This window comes from Rana temporaria, chromosome 2 (genome assembly GCF_905171775.1).
Source record: "Rana temporaria chromosome 2, aRanTem1.1, whole genome shotgun sequence".
Taxonomy (NCBI): Eukaryota; Metazoa; Chordata; class Amphibia; order Anura; family Ranidae; genus Rana; species Rana temporaria.
In genome coordinates, this window is record NC_053490.1 from 522,769,853 (window position 1) to 522,787,839 (window position 17,987).

Here is a 17,987-nt window from a genome sequence, read left to right on the forward strand (position 1 = left end):
AAGAACATTTCTTGCGGGTGCAGGTGGAGGCAAAATGGCCCTTGTCACCACATTTATTGCACACCTTAGGCTGACCCTGGTAAAAAATGGTCAGCCTGTCCCTCCCCAGAAAGGCTGAACAGGGCAGATGTTGAACAACATCTCCCTGCACCCCCAATTTTAGTGACACTGTCCAGGCCCCTGTCCATATCCCATGCTGATCAAGGACCTTCCGCAGTGGAGCGAGGACTTCACCATAGCGGCGTAACCATACTACCAAATCAGCCTCTGGGATGGATTCGTTACGCACAAGGATCGTCACTGATTTTATTAGAGGCTGCCTGGAAACCACCTTTGGCATCCAACCATTCCACTGCGGAAGGTCCCTGCGCCCCCTAAAACGTTCCCAAAATAAATCCAGACCCTCAGGTTTTACAAAGGACAAATCAAATTCCCAACTCCCAATGGGACAAATCAAAGCAAAAATGTCTGCGACTTTGAACCCCATTTCCAGGATCAACTCGGCCACCCTCCCCCTTACTGGTGGGGTCCCCTCCCCCTCCCACTTCAGCTGGACCACATTTCTCCGCTTATACCCACCAACCATCCCCCCACTAAACCCCCCCAAATTGTGACCACCAACATTTGCACCATTCCCCCCACCCTCCTTGGTGCGATTCCCCAAAACCGACGCGTAACTCCCAGCAGATAAAACATTTGTTTGTTTTGAACCATCTGACACATTTGCAGCAGATATCGATTGCACAGATTTGGTCTGAACAATCGGCGAGTCTTTCCTCTGCTGAGCAGGGGGAGGAATGTCATTTTTATTTTTCCCAGCAGTATTAACCCCTTCACCACCCACCACATCCATTGTTTTATCATTACTGTCATTTTTAGAACTTGCTGGAATATTCACAGTTCCTGCAGTCTTCCCAGCAGTGTCAGTTCCCACTGCTGTGCTTGTAGAAGCTTCAGCTGGTCGGTTCTCTTCTGTCAGGACAGGGTTGTCATCAGAGGATAGTGCAGGCTGGTCTGATACTGCAGCAGGTGAAACCTCCATTGCTTCTTCCACTGCACATGGTGCAATATGCTGATCCCCTCCCCCACCACAGGGAGGCTCAGGTGAGGCAATCTCATTGCTGGTAACAGGCATACCTTGTACAGAGGAACTACAGGTCCCAGCAGAAACTCCAGGCAGCGCTTTGCACAAGGCCTTCCCTTTCTGCTCCTTAGTCAGGACACCGTCCACCACAGCAGGTTGGGCAGACATGTTAGAAGGCAGTGAGGTGTGCTGACATTTCTCCACCTGTACTGGCTTGGCTTCAGGGACTTCTGTATTAGCAGGCTTGTTTGCTCTCAGGGGTGACTCCATCTCCTGGATACATTTCAGGGTGCCATGCTCACTCTCAAGCCCCTGGCTGGTTGCCATCGGCGATTCCAAGCCCTGACATGGAGGGAGAGGTGCAGAGGCAGATGGGCCCGCGTCATCCATTATCTGAGGCTCTCGCTGGTCCCTGGAAACTGCTGTCTGGCTGGCAAATCTCCTCTCATTATCAAACTTTTCTCCACTTTTATCTTTCAGCTTTTCCAATAATAAAGATTGCTCCTTTACCTTTTCCTCCAATTCCTGCAACTCAGGCTTCATGGCCAAACGATTTTTACTCCAGGCCTGGAAGTACTTGATTTTGAAGGATTTGTGTTCAGCCTTCAAAATTTTAAGTTTTTCTTCAGCTCTTCCAATCGCCCTAAAACGATCAATGCTCTTCTGACTGAAGACATTCGCATCCACAGCAGGGCCTGGACCTACAGACAGATTCTCCACCTCCTCCTCACTAGGCCCCGTATCATCAGGGGGATCCGTCCCGGGGCCTCCCCCAGGATCAGGCATTATTCCTGGGCCAAGCTAGCAGGCAAGGCCCAGGCTTGAAAAAGGTTGGTTCTCTCAGAGAGCTCCTTGGGTGTGTCCTCCTCCTTCTTCCCACTGATCACCAATGTAAGGAACATTCTTCTCACTGATCACCAATGTAAGGGACATTCTTCCCACTGACCACCAATGTAAGGAACATCCTTCTCACTGATCACCAATGTAAGGAACATTCTTCCCACTGATCACCAATGTAAGGGACATTCTTCCCACTGACCACCAATGTAAGGAACATCCTTCTCACTGATCACCAATGTAAGGAACATTCTTCCCACTGACCACCAATGTAAGGAACATTCTTCCCACTGATCACCAATGTAAGGAACATTCTTCTCACTGATCACCAATGTAAGGAGCATTCTTCTCACTGATCACCAATGTAAGGAACATTCTTCCCACTGATCACCAATGTAAGGAACATTCTTCCCACTGATCACCAATGTAAGGAACATTCTTCTCACTGATCACCAATGTAAGGAACATTCTTCCCACTGACCACCAATGTAAGAAGCATTCTTCTCACTGATCACCAATATAAGGAACATTCTTCCCACTGATCACCAATGTAAGGAGCATTCTTCCCACTGATCACCAATGTAAGGAACATTCTTCCCACTGATCACCAATGTAAGGAACATTCTTCCCACTGATCACCAATGTAAGGAACATTCTTCCCACTGATCACCAATGTAAGGAGCATTCTTCTCACTGATCACCAATGTAAGGAGCATTCTTCCCACTGATCACCAATGTAAGGAACATTCTTCCCACTGATCACCAATGTAAGGGACATTCTTACCACTGACCACCAATGTAAGGAACATTCTTCCCACTGATCACCAATGTAAGGACCATTCTTCTCACTGATCACCAATGTAAGGAACATTCTTCCCACTGACCACCAATGTAAGGAACATTCTTCCCACTGACCACCAATGTAAGGAACATTCTTCCCACTGATCACCAATGTAAGGAACATTCTTCTCACTGATCACCAATGTAAGGAGCATTCTTCTCACTGATCACCAATGTAAGGAACATTCTTCCCAATTTTGTTTATTAAAAGTCTTGCAAACAAAAAGCATAAAATCACTATAAGATATACATAAATATACACATATTTACATAAATGAAAATAAATATAGCAAATCTGCTCTCAAACAAAAGACTTTACAGCAAAGCAAAAATCATGTAATCACCAGGAAAGTAAATCTTAATACAAACTCACACCACTACACCAGACAAACCTGCAAGGTCAAGAAACAAACCCGCACCCATTATGCATGCAGCCCTTCTAAGAAACGTCCAACACCATGCATCCACCTATTTCTACCTCAATTACCCGCCGGCGCGTTACCATATCGGTTTCAAAAAGTACCGCAACTCCGCTGCAGGGCTCAGCCGCAAGAGACCAAAAGGAGGGACCGCCTCTCCACTCCCTTTTTGCCAGGTGGACATCGGCCAAAGTATGGAGCCAGGTCTCTTGCAAAAATAAAATCTCGGCATCAAACTCGCTGAGCAAAAATAAGGCCATATCACGAGCTCTTGCAGATTTAATGCTGGCGACATTAATGGTCGCCACCTTTATCGGAGGGGGAACTGCCATCAGGATGATTGGGGTAGTCGTTTCTTGACCTTCACCACACTCTCATCACCAGAAACCGCTCTCTTCAAACAACGTGACTCATCCATAGATGAAAAAGAAGAAGACAAAGACATCTTTTCACCTGACAACACATTAAAGGTGTTACCAAGGGGAACCCCTCCTGGATCCGACTCTGAGGAAGAGACGACCGGTTTTCTTGTCTTTCTCTTCATTTTTTTCCTCCTCCTAATCTTCTCCCACCCCTCCTCATCCGAATCCCCATCAATGGAATGTGAAACATGGGGTACGGACACCCTTCCATCAGCCCCACCCCCATCCAGCACCCCCACATTCCCCTGACCACGCTTGCGCTGCCGAGGGGCAGGGACTGGAGGCTGAGTGGGAAGATCCGCTAAACCTGCCCCCCCAGCAGCCTCCGCCAGTCTGGAGGATCTACGAATAGATGGATTAGGGACAGGAGGGACAGATTTAGGGACCACATCTCTAGGGGGAACAGAAACAGATGTCACAGACACAGAAGGGACAGACTCAGGGACCACATCACTAAGGGGAACAGAAACAGATGTCACAGACACAGGAGGGACAGACTCAGGGACCACATCACTAGGGGGAACAGAAACAGATGTCACAGACACAGGAGGGACAACAAGAGTTTCAGTGGCCTCATCCTCCTTATCCAGCCTCTGCAGCTCAGCCTCCAACCCTGGCAGGTTATGTAATGCCTCCGGGCATTGACTGTACGGGTGACCAAGTTTTTGGCACAAATTGCACCGAATGTCAGTACAGTCTTTAGCCAAATGGCCAAGCTCCTGGCACAAAGAACATTTCTTGCGGGTGCAGGTGGAGGCAAAATGGCCCTTGTCACCACATTTATTGCACACCTTAGGCTGACCCTGGTAAAAAATGGTCAGCCTGTCCCTCCCCAGAAAGGCTGAACAGGGCAGATGTTGAACAACATTTCCCTGCACCCCCAATTTTAGTGACACTGTCCAGGCCCCTGTCCATATCCCATGCTGATCAAGGACCTTCCGCAGTGGAGCGAGGACTTCACCATATCGGCGTAACCATACTACCAAATCAGCCTCTGGGATGGATTCGTTACGCACAAGGATCGTCACTGATTTTATTAGAGGCTGCCTGGAAACCACCTTTGGCATCCAACCATTCCACTGTGGAAGGTCCCTGCGCCCCCTAAAACGTTCCCAAAATAAATCCAGACCCTCAGGTTTTACAAAGGATAAATCAAATTCCCAACTCCCAACGGGACAAATCAAAGCAAAAATGTCTGCGACTTTGAACCCCATTTCCAGGATCAACTCTGCCACCCTCCCCCTTACTGGTGGGGTCCCCTCCCCTTCCCACTTCAGCTGGACCACATTTCTCCGCTTATACCCACCAACCATCCCCCCACTAAACCCCCCCAAATTGTGACCACCAACATTTGCACCATTCCCCCCACCCTCCTTGGTGCGATTCCCCAAAACCGACGCGTAACTCCCAGCAGATAAAACATTTGTTTGTTTTGAACCATCTGACACATTTGCAGCAGATATCGATTGCACAGATTTGGTCTGAACAATCGGCGAGTCTTTCCTCTGCTGAGCAGGGGGAGGAATGTCATTTTTATTTTTCCCAGCAGTATTAACCCCTTCACCACCTACCACATCCATTGTTTTATCATTACTGTCATTTTTAGAACTTGCTGGAATATTCACAGTTCCTGCAGTCTTCCCAGCAGTGTCAGTTCCCACTGCTGTGCTTGTAGAAGCTTCAGCTGGTCGGTTCTCTTCTGTCAGGACAGGGTTGTCATCAGGGGATAGTGCAGGCTGGTCTGACACTGCAGCAGGTGAAACCTCCATTGCTTCTTCCACTGCACATGGTGCAATATGCTGATCCCCTCCCCCACCACAGGGAGGCTCAGGTGAGGCAATCTCATTGCTGGTAACAGGCATACCTTGTACAGAGGAACTACAGGTCCCAGCAGAAACTCCAGGCAGCGCTTTGCACAAGGCCTTCCCTTTCTGCTCCTTAGTCAGGACACCGTCCACCACAGCAGGTTGGGCAGACATGTTGGAAGGCAGTGAGGTGTGCTGACATTTCTCCACCTGTACTGGCTTGGCTTCAGGGACTTCAGTAAAAGCAGCCTTGTGTGCTCTCAGGGGTGACTCCATCTCCTGGATACATTTCAGGGTGCCATGCTCACTCTCAAAACCCTGGCTGGTTGCCGTCGGCGATTCCAAGCCCTGACATGGAGGGAGAGGTGCAGAAGCAGATGGACCCGCGTCATCCATTATCTGAGGCTGTTGCTGGTCCCTGGAACTTGCTGTCTGGCTGGCAAATCTCCTCTCATTATCAAACTTTTCTCCACTTTTATCTTTCAGCTTTTCCAAAAATAAAGATTGTTCCTTTACCTTTTCCTCCAATTCCTGCAACTCAGGCTTCATGGCCAAACGATTTTTACTCCAGGCCTGGAAATACTTGATTTTGAAGGATTTGTGTTCAGCCTTCAAAATTTTAAGTTTTTCTTCAGCTCTTCCAATCGCCCTAAAACGATCAATGCTCTTCTGACTGAAGACATTCGCATCCACAGCAGGGCCTGGACCTACAGACAGATCCTCCACCTCCTCCTCACTAGGCCCCGTATCATCAGGGGGATCCGTCCCGGGGCCTCCCCCAGGATCAGGCATTATTCCTGGGCCAAGCTAGCAGGCAAGGCCCAGGCTTGAAAAAGGTTGGATCTCTCAGAGAGCTCCTAGGGTGTGTCCTCCTCCTTCTTCCCACTGACCACCAATGTAAGGAACATTCTTCCCACTGACCACCAATGTAAGGAACATTCTTCTCACTGATCACCAATGTAAGGAGCATTCTTCTCACTGATCACCAATGTAAGGAACATTCTTCCCACTGATCACCAATGTAAGGAACATTCTTCTCACTGATCACTAATGTAAGGAACATTCTTCCCACTGATCACCAATGTAAGGAACATTCTTCTCACTGATCACCAATGTAAGGAACATTCTTCCCACTGATCACCAATGTAAGGGACATTCTTACCACTGACCACCAATGTAAGGAACATTCTTCCCACTGATCACCAATGTAAGGACCATTCTTCTCACTGATCACCAATGTAAGGAACATTCTTCCCACTGACCACCAATGTAAGGAACATTCTTCCCACTGACCACCAATGTAAGGAACATTCTTCCCACTGATCACCAATGTAAGGAACATTCTTCTCACTGATCACCAATGTAAGGAGCATTCTTCTCACTGATCACCAATGTAAGGAACATTCTTCCCACTGACCACCAATGTAAGGAACATTCTTCCCACTGACCACCAATGTAAGGAACATTCTTCCCACTGATCACCAATGTAAGGAACATTCTTCTCACTGATCACCAATGTAAGGAACATTCTTCTCACTGATCACCAATGTAAGGAACATTCTTCCCACTGATCACCAATGTAAGGAACATTCTTCTCACTGATCACCAATGTAAGGATCATTCTTCTCACTGATCACCAATGTAAGGAGCATTCTTCCCACTGATCACCAATGTAAGGAACATTCTTCCCACTGATCACCAATGTAAGGAACATTCTTCCCACTGATCACCAATGTAAGGAACATTCTTCCCACTGATCACCAATGTAAGGAACATTCTTCCCACTGATCACCAATGTAAGGGACATTCTTCTCACTGATCACCAATGTAAGGAACATTCTTCCCACTGATCGCCAATGTAAGGAACATTCTTCCCACTGATCACCAATGTAAGGAACATTCTTCCCACTGATCACCAATGTAAGGAACATTCTTCCCACTGATCACCAATGTAAGGAACATTCTTCTCACTGATCACCAATGTAAGGAGTATTCTTCCCAATGATCACCAATGTAAGGATCATTCTTCTCACTGATCACCAATGTAAGGAACATTCTTCTCACTGATCACCAATGTAAGGGACATTCTTCCCACTGATCACCAATGTAAGGAGCATTCTTCCCAATGATCACCAATGTAAGGAACATTCTTCCCACTGACCACCAATGTAAGGAACATTCTTCTCACTGCCCACTAATGTAAGGAACATTCTTCCCACTGATCACCAATGTAAGGGACATTCTTCTCACTGATCACCAATGTAAGGAACATTCTTCCCACTGATCACCAATGTAAGGATCATTCTTCTCACTGATCACCAATGTAAGGGACATTCTTCTCACTGATCACCAATGTAAGGAACATTCTTCTCACTGATCACCAATGTAAGGAACATTCTTCTCACTGCCCACTAATGTAAGGAACATTCTTCCCACTGATCACCAATGTAAGGGACATTCTTCTCACTGATCACCAATGTAAGGAACATTCTTCTCACTGATCACCAATGTAAGGGACATTCTTCTCACTGATCACCACTGTAAGGAACATTCTTCCCACTGATCACCAATGTAAGGAGTATTCTTCTCACTGATCACCAATGTAAGGGACATTCTTCCCACTGATCACCAATGTAAGGAGCATTCTTCCCAATGATCACCAATGTAAGGGACATAGATATAGTAGTTAGTAGTAGGGGGTTCTCTGCAATCAAGGGTCTCTCCGTGTCACAAAGGTTGAGATAGGCTTTATCTTTCAGCGTGTTCTATGTGCCATAAGCACAAATGTATCCTGCCTTGCTCTGATTTTCTGTAGCGATATTAATAAATATTGCGCCTGTAGAGCGGTTTACGCTTGTATAATATATTGCCCGTATAAAATACCAAATTATATTTCACGCCTCGGCGTCATTTACAATATTACAGGGTCATAAAATAACAAAATATTACCATCGTTTCCAGCTACGGCCTTAGAAGAACCTTGGGGACAAACATCGAGTATCTACAAGACTTGTTGGCTCTTATACAATTACAGATACGGATTAATGTAGCAGTTGTTCCATTGTTGGTATTTAGCGACATCAGACCAATAGCTGCTTTTTTAAAGCCTTATTAAAATATCTATTAAAATGTTGGATACTTCAGAGGGAAAGGCAGGTCATGTGGCTTTTTCTTTCTTCTCTATAGAGCTTGTAGTCATTGCTAAGCCATAGAGCACAGGCATGGGGGGGGGGGGGGGATTGAATGTAAAACACTTTCCAGTAAAGAGGACCACACTGCATCTGAGGTCCAGTGTGAGAGAGGTGGGAGAACCTGTACAGCTGGGGTGCTTAACCTGTGGCCCTTAGAGCGCTCTGATGTGGCCCTCAAACCAGGGAATCGCATGCCCAGGGTCGGCAACCCGTTGATCACAATCTGGGCTTGCCAAACCGCCACCCCAGAGTGCCGGCGCCGGCAGCAGAGAGAGCAGGAGCCACATAAGAATTATGGGGCCCCTTACACAGCTTCAGGCCTTATTAAAGGGGGGTTGCCACATGGGGGACCTCCGGGACCCTGGGGATCTCTGGGCTATTTAATAAAAACAAAAAGAGATATATAAAAAAAATTACATTTTAAAATAAAGGGGGGGTTGCCAACCGGGGCCCTGGGGACCTCTGGGCCCTTTAAAAAAAATATATATATATATAAAAAATAAATATTTTTGTTTGATTATAAAAAATAAATAAAAAAAGGGGGGTTGCCATCCGAGCCCTGGGGACCTCTGGGCCCTTTAACCACTTGAGCCCCAGGTCATTTAAAAATGATGGCTTCACGGTGGTTCTGTAAATCCAACAGGACGTCATATGACGTCCTGGATTCCTCCGGCCACTGGGGGGCGCGCGCGCCCGGTGCGTCCCCGAGATGCCGATGCGCGTGCCTTTTTTTTTACTACTAATGGCGGCGATCAGCGATTTTTTTCATGACTACGACATTATGGCAGACACTTCAGAGAATTTTGACACATTTTTGGGACCATTGTAATTTTCACAGCAAAAAAATGCATTAGAAATGCATTGTTTACTGTGAAAATTAAAATTGCAGTTTGGGAGTTAACCACAAGGGGGCGCTGAAGGGGTTAAGTGTGATCTCATTTGTGTTTCTAACTGTAGGGGGGGTGTGGCTGTAGGTGTGACGTCATTGATTGTGTTTCCCTATAAAAGGGATCACACGATCAATGACGGCGCCACAGTGAAGAACGGGGAAGCTGTGTTTACACACACCTCTCCCTGTTCTTCAGCTCCGGGGACAGTCAGTGGGAGGAATGGTGCTCTATCATTGGTGTCAGTGGGAGGAATGGTGACCCATCATTGGTGTCAGTGGGAGGAATGGTGCTCTATCAGTGGTGTCAGTGGGAGGAATGGTCCTCTATCATTGGTGTCAGTGGGAGGAATATTGTCTCTTATCAGTGGAAGGAAAAGTACTCCAAGGGCCGGATAAAGGTGAGCAAAGGGCCGCAGTTTGGAGACCACTGCTGTAGGGACTCTGCTTAAAATATATATATAATGTTTGGGGGGGTCTGAGTCACTTTTTTGTGGTGGGAAGTAGTTAAACATGCTTGGGGCAAACAGAGATCAGACAATAGGTTAAAAAAACAACATAAAAAATGGGCAGACTAAATGGGCACTTGGGGCCAGATTCACAAAAGAGATACGCCGTCGTATCTCTGAGATACGTTTGTCGTAACTATGCGGCTGATTCATAGAATCAGTTACGCATAGATAGCCCTAAGATCCGACAGGTGTAATTGTGTTACACCGTCGGATCTTAGGCTGCAATTCTAGGCCGGCCGCTAGGTGGCAATTCCATTGCGGTCGGCGTAGAATATGCGAATGAATAGTTACGCCGTTTCACGAACGTCGCTTTGCCCGTCGCTCTAAATTTACGTCGTTTCCGTAGAGATGCGTCGCGTAAAACTAAGGCTGCCCTCTAGGTGGTGTAACCAATGTTAAGTATGCCCGTCGTTCCCGCGTCGAAATTTTAAATTTCACGTCGTCTGCGTAAGTCGTCTGTGAATGGCGATGGACGCCATTTACGTTAATGTCGAATCCAATGACGTCTCTGCGACGTCATTTAGCGCAATACACGTCGGGTAATTTTCCCGACGGAGCATGCGCAGTACGTTCGGCGCGGGAACGCGCCTAATTTAAATGGTGCCCGCCCCATTTGAATTAGGCGGGCTTGCGCCGAGCGGATTTACGCTACGCCGCCGCAAGTTTACAGGTAAGTTCTTTGTGAATCAGGCACTTACGCTGTAAACCTGCGGCGGTGTAACGTAAATGGGATACGTTACGCTGCCGCTGCGCAACGTAATTCTATGTGAATCTGGCCCTCTGTCTTTTTTTGCGGTCACTGCTGTGTTACATGTAGAGAGCAAAGCACATAAACTAAAGATAAAAAATACATTTGAGAATGTTGTCTGAACACAGAAGTGTAATAAGTGGTCTTCCTCCAGTGGTGTGATAATTGAATATCGGGAGTGCTGTGTGTGCTGCACATGGCAGATATGAGGGATCTGGTACTGCAGACCTTTTATTTGCTCGTCTTTGGCACTTATTTCTCATCAGCCTCAGTCTTTATTGAGAGAAAATTGCTGCAGCTTTATAAGCCATTTAAACAATTTCATTCTCCAAATCACATTATATGAGTGATAAAGTCTGGATTCAGCCCGGATGTGTGCGCTGTGATACAGCTCTGCCTTACTCATTGACGTGTTTTTTTCTGAATCACGAAACGTTCAGTGGAATTTATTTCATGTTCTCGTGGCGCGGTGAAATTCCTGTAGAAAATATTCTTATCTTGGCATTTCTTTTATTTTGTAAGCTAATAAAAGGAGTTTTGAGTAAATGCCTTTAGGGCCCGTTCACACCAGAGCTCGGTGTGGGGAACCCCGTGTTCCGTTGTTTCCGCACCCCCATTCAAAACGCACTGGACGCTCGATCCGCAGCGGGTGTCAATGTAATCTTATAGCTAGATTCAGATACAGTTACGCCGGCGTATCAGTAGATACGCCGTCGTAACTCTGAATCTGCGCCGTCGTAAATTTAAGCGTATTCTGGAAACCAGATACGCTTAAATTAGGCTAAGATACGAGCAGCGTAAGTCTCCTACGCCGTCGTATCTTAGGGTGCATATTTACGCTGGCCGCTAGGTGGTGCTTCCGTTGAGTTCGGCGTACAATATGCAAAGCAAAGCTAGATTCACAAAGAGTTACGCCGGCGTATCAGTGTTTAAGCCTCGTACACACGACCGAACATGTCTGCTGAAACTGGTCCGCGGACCAGTTTCCGCGTACATGTTCGGTCGTCTGTACGGCCGACCGGATAATTTTCCGACGGATCGGACAGGTTTCCAGCGGACAAATGTTTCTTAGCATGCTAAGAAACATGTCCGCTGGAACCATGTCCGCCGGACATGTCCGATGGTCAGTATGACTCATCGGACATGTCCGCTCGCCCGAGAACCCGCGCATGACGTCAAAGTGATTCAACGCATGCCCGGAAGCATTGAACTTCCGCGTCAGAGAACGTCGGTGTCGTATACGTCACCGCGTTCTCTGTCCGCGGGGATTTTGGTTTGATGGTGTGTACAAGCATCAGACCAAAATCTGCTAGCGGACATGTCCGATGAAAACGGTCCGCGGACCGTTTTTATCGGACAGATCCGTTCGTGTATACAAGGCCTTAGTGTGTTATCAAAATGAGATACACTTAAACCTAGCTAAGATACGACGGCCTGCGCCGTAATATCTTAGCTGTCTAGTTCCGCCGGCCGCTAGGGGCGTGAACGCTGATTTACGCCTAGAATGCGTAAATCAGCGAGATACGCCGATTCACGAACGTACGCTTGCCCGTCGCAGAAAAGATACGCCGTTTACGTAAGGCGTTTTTCGGCGTAAATATAGTCGTACAAATAGCTGGCCTAGCCAATGTTAAGTATGGCCGTCGTTCCCGCGTCAAAATTTGAAAAATTTACGTTGTTTGCGTAAGTCGTCCGTGAATGGGGCTGGACATAATTTACGTTTGCGTCGAAACCAATACGTCCTTGCGGCGTACTTTGGAGCAATGCACACTGGGATATGTCCACGGACGGCGCATGCGTTAAAAACGTCAATTACGTCGGGTCACTAGTCATTAACATAAAACACGCCCCCCTCATTTGAATTAGGCGCGCTTACGCCGGCCCATTTACGCTACGCCGCCGTAACTTAGGAGGCAAGTGCTTTGTGAATACAGCACTTGCCTCTCTGACTCACTGCGGCGTAGCGTATATGCTATACGCTACGCCGCCTCAAAAGTAAGCCGCCCTACCTGAATCCAGCTATTAAAGCGCAGTTCCACCCAAAAGTGGATCTTCCGCTTTAAGCACTCCTCGCCCCCTGACAGGCCATATTTGGCATTATTATTTTTTTTGGGGGGGGGGGCGGGAGTTTATACAGTGGAACCTCGGTTTGCGAGTAACGAGGTTAACAAGCGTTTTGAAAGACGAGCAGATTAAAAAAAAAAAAAAATCTGACTCGGTTTGTGAGTGTTGTCTCGCAAAGCAAGCAGAAGTCAAGCTAATGGGGTGTTCAGTACCGATTTGGCCAGATGCGCGCAGGCGCCGGCGACTCCCCGGATTGGTTTAGAGCTGTTCGGAAATTAGGGTTGTCCCGATACCACTTTTTTAGGACCGAGTACAAGTACCGATACTTTTTTTCAAGTACTCACCGATACCGAATACAGTACCGATACTTTTTTTTAAATGTGTCCCCAAATGCAGCCATGTCCCCCCACATATGCAGCCATGTCCCCCCACATATGCAGCCATGTCCCCCCCATATCCAGCCATGTCCCCCCCCATATCCAGCCATGTCCCCCCCATATGCAGCCATGTCCCCCCACAAATGCAGCCATGCCCCCCCATATATGCAGCCATGTCCCCCCCATATCCAGCCATGTCCCCCCCCATATCCAGCCATGTCCCCCCCCATATCCAGCCATGTCCCCCCCATATCCAGCCATGTCCCCCCCATATGCAGCCATGTCCCCCCCATATCCAGCCATGTCCCCCCCATATCCAGCCATGTCCCCCCATATGCAGCCATGTCCCCCCCCATATCCAGCCATGTCCCCCCATATGCAGCCATGTCTCCCCCCATATCCAGCCATGTCTCCCCCCATATCCAGCCATGTCCCCCCCCCCATATCCAGCCATGTCCCCCATATCCAGCCGTGTCTCCCCCCATATCCAGCCATGTCCCCCCCATGCAGCCATGTCCCCCCATATGCAGCCATATCTCCCCCCATATCCAGCCATGTCCCCCATTTGCAGCCATGTCCCCCCCATATATCCAGACATGTCTCCCCCCATATCCAGCCATGTCCCCCCCCCATGCAGCCATGTCCCCCCATATGCAGCCATGTCTCCCCCCATATCCAGCCATGTCCCCCATTTGCAGCCATGTCTCCCCCCCCATATCCAGACATGTCTCCCCCCATATCCAGCCATGTCCCCCCCCCATGCAGCCATGTCCCCCCATATGCAGCCATGTCTCCCCCCATATCCAGCCATGTCCCCCATTTGCAGCCATGTCTCCCCCCCCCCCCATATCCAGCCATGTCTCCCATATGCAGCCATGTCCCCCTTACCTGCATCCCGCCGCATCCTCGCTGCCGCCGACTGGTTAATACGCGCAGGGAACATCACAGCTTTCATTTGAATAGCTGTAATGATTCGCGCCGCGCTGCGTATAGACACTCCCCCTTGCTCGGGATTGGACAGTTCACCCGAGCAAGGGGGAGTGTCTATACGCGGCGCGAATCATTACAGCTATTCAAATGAATGCTGTAATGTTCCCCGCCCGTATTAACCAAGTGGCAGCGGCGGCGGGATGCGGCGTTGGCGGGGGGGAGTATTCTATTTCAGTATCGGGGGTATTTGCGGGAGTACGAGTACTTCCGAAAATACTCGGAATCGGTCCCGATACCGATACTAGTATCGGTATCGGGACAACCCTATCGGAAATACAGTTGAACCTTGGATTACAAAGCATTATCCGTTCCAGGAGAAAGCTTGTAATCCAAAGCACTCGCATATCCAAGCATTGACTTCTATGGCATGCAATAGCGCATATGGCCAGAGGTGTGGGGGGGGGGGGGCACCAGAGAGCATCGGAAATACTCGAGACAGCTCGGCTGTTGTTATCACTGGTAAAATAAACCGACCAATAAAATTATAGACTGATCGTTTCTTTGTCAGTAGGCAATTGTACAAAATCAGCAGGGGGTCAAATACTTTTTCCCCCTCATTGTATACTGCTTGCATTAGAACATATTGTTTAATGATGTATTAATGATAATGATGAATAGAAAGCTGCAGTATATTTGTGTCTTTAATTTCTGCCTACTGCTTTAATAACCTTCATCGTGCCTCTGTCTCCTGATAATCACTGCAATGATCGGTCTTCTCAATGTGATTTCTGGCTGCTAACTTTCTCCTTCTTCTCTCTCTCTTCTCTCTCTTCCAGGCAAGACTGGGGTGCTGGCTGATCTCTTGCCCAGTTTTGAAGTGGAAATTATGCCAGGTACCCAGCGTCACCTTCTATGTGTGTCCACCGACCTCTCACTCATCCGTCTGTCTCTTCCATCTCTTCCATCTGTGTCCACCAGGTCAGGGTTCCTTCCAGTGTAGGGGTGTCTGCTTTTACCGGCTTGTGGTGCCCCGGCGCCGGCATCCCACGCCTTCCCCCCCGTGTTATTATACCAACCGCTTAGTCATGGCAGATAATTGTGGTGGCCAGACACGCCCCGGGTGCTAGTGATTACATCTTCAGCCGAACGCACAGTCATGAATCATGAAATAACATGTCTGGATTCAGCAGTCTGTGTTCCGTGCTGTCCGTGGGGGGGGGGGGGGGGAGATTTACTAAAACTGGAGCGTGAAAAATCTGCTGCAGCTCTGCATAGAAACCAATCAGCTTCCGGGTTTTATATTGTCAAAGCTTAAGGCCCCTTTCACACTGGGGCGGTGGGTGCGTCGGCGGTAAAGCTCCACTATTTTTGGCGGTGCTTTAGCGGCCGCTAGAGGCCGAGAAAGGGTTAAAGCTAGGGTTGTCCCGATACCGAGCATTTCGCAGAGTACTTGTACTCGGGGGAAATGCTCCGATGCTTCACCCGATACCTGGACAGTCAGGGTGGGGCGGGGGGAGTTACATACACCGATCTCCCTGTATACATTTCAATAAAGCCTGACAGCTTCTCCCGGACCACCCCCTCCCTTTTCATCTGCTTTAGTGAAATTTATACAGCGGTGATCGGTGCTTGTCACTCCCCCCAAAGCCGCACCGATCACCGCTGAATGTCCTTGTATCCTCCTCCAGTCCCCCCTCCGTGCTGCTGCTCTCCCCCTCCACGCTCCACGTCCCCTTCCATGCTGCGTGTCCCCCCTCCATGCTGCGTGTCCCCCTCCGTGCTGCTGCTGTCCTCTTCCACGCTCTGTGTCCCGTGTCCTCCTCCGTGCTGCTGCTGTCCTCTTCCACGCTCTGTGTCCCGTGTCCTCCTCCGTGATGCTGCTCTCCCCCTTCACGCTCCATGTCCCCTTCCATGCTGCGTGTCCTCCTCCATGCTGCGTGTCCCCCTCCGTGCTCCTGCTGTCCTCCTCCACGCTCTGTGTCCCGTGTCCTCCTCCATGATGCTGCTCTCCCCCTCCACTTTCCGTGTCCCCCTCCACTTTCCGAGTCCCCTTCCGTGCTGCGTGTCCCCCTCCGTGCTGCCTGTCCCCCTCCGTGCTGCCTGTCCCCCTCCGTGCTGCCTGTCCCCCTCCGTGCTGCGTGTCCCCCTCCATGCTGCGTGTCCCCCTCCGTGCTGCTGCTGTCCGCGCCCTCCATGTCCCGTGTCCACCTCCTGCTGCTCTGCCCCTCCGCGCTCTATGTCCCCCTCCTGCTGTCCTCCTCCACACTCTGTGTCCCGTGTCCTCCTCCATGATGCTGCTCTCCCCCTCCACTTTCCGTGTCCCCCTCCCCTTCCGTGCTCCGTGTTCCCCTCCGTGCTGCGTGTCCCCCTCCGTGCTTCATGTCCCCTTCCATGCTGTGTGTCCCCCTCCGTGCTGCTGCTGTCCACGCTCCATGTCCCATGTCCCCCTCCTGCTGCTCTCTCCCTCCGCGCTCCATGTCCCCCTCCTGCTGCTCTCTCCCTCTGCACTCCATGTCCCATGTCCCCCTCCTGCTGCTCTCTCCCTCTGCGCTCTATGTCCCCCTCCATGCTCCTGCTGTCCTCCTCCACGCTCTGTGTCCCGCGTCGTCCTCCTCCATGATGCTGCTCTCCCCCTCCATGCTCCGTGTTCCCCTCCGAGCTGCGTGTCCCCCTCCATGCTGCGTGTCCCCCTCCATGCTGTGTGTCCCCCTCCATGCTGCGTGTCCCCCTCCATGCTCGGTGTTCTCCTCCGTGCCGCTGCTGTCCGCGCTCCATGTCCCGTGTCCCCCTCCTGCTGCTCTCCCCCTCCGCTTAACCCGGCTCCTTCTTTTCTGAATGAACACTGACTCTGTCCATTCACATAACTAAAACATCGTAAACTGTGTTTACAATGCTTCCGTTTATGAATGGAGAGGAGCCTCTGTCTCCTCTCCATTCATTTTAGCTGAGGCTGCAGAGAAAGGGACTGGGGAATCTGTGTCCTTAGTCCCTTTCTCTGTCTCAAAGGGGAGATGTCAGGGGTCTGTTAAGACCCCTAAAATCTCACCAAAGCCCCCCAACAGGGCTAAAAAAAAAGAAAAAATGTAATAAAGAATAAAAAAAATGAATTGTAAAAAATAATAAAAATGAAAAAAAAAAAACACACTGACACAATTGTAACAATTGCATTGTAAAAAAAAAAAACATAACAAAAAATTGTAAAAAATAAATAAAATTCTGACACATGTGCCACTGTCACATGACATTAAAAAAAAGTATCGGCATCGGCGAGTACTTGAAAAAAAGTATCGGTACTTGTACTCGGTCTTTAAAAAGTGGTATCGGGACAACCCTAATTAAAACCACCGCAAAGCGCTGCTGCAGCAGAGCTTTGTCGGCGGTATAGCCGTGGTGCCCATTGATTTCAATAGGCTGGAGCGGTATACACATCGCTCCTTCACCGCTCCAAAGATGCGGCTATCAGGACTTTTTTTTACTGTCCTGCCAGCGCACCGCTCCAGTGTGAAAGCCCTCGGTGCTCACAGGGCTGGAGGAGATGTAGAAGTCGTCCGCCTCCCAGTTGACATCACGTCCGCCCTATACCCACACCCTATGCCCACAGGATCCAGAACATCTCCTCCGGCTCTGTGAGCACTTTCCAGCAGGCATGATTTGCTATCATCGGCGGGACCGGGACACTATGCAGATTTTGCATTTGGCCAGATATGTACTGTGGGGTGGATTCAGTAACGACTTGCGCCCTCTTACGGAGGCGCAGCGTACCGTTTTAACGCTGCGCCTCCGTAAATTACGGGCGCTACGCTTCATTCATGAAGCAGTAGCTACGTAATTTGCGCGGGCGCTCCTTAAAAATGCCCGGCGTAAGGGCGCGT

The 17,987-nt window shown here is 49.3% G+C and overlaps 1 protein-coding gene across 3 annotated transcripts in view; it reads left to right on the top strand.

The window, feature by feature from the left end:
- Nucleotides 1-17,987, top strand: part of ILDR2 (immunoglobulin like domain containing receptor 2) — a 272,738-nt gene that overhangs the window by 151,646 nt on the left and 103,105 nt on the right. For 2 of the 3 annotated variants that reach the window (XM_040339086.1, XM_040339087.1), the window contains exon 3: nucleotides 14,952-15,008. The exons of the other annotated variant lie outside the window; for it this stretch is intronic. In XM_040339086.1, the coding sequence (XP_040195020.1) occupies nucleotides 14,952-15,008 (57 nt within the window). The remainder of the gene's footprint in view (nucleotides 1-14,951; nucleotides 15,009-17,987) is intronic. 3 annotated transcript variants of the gene reach the window in all.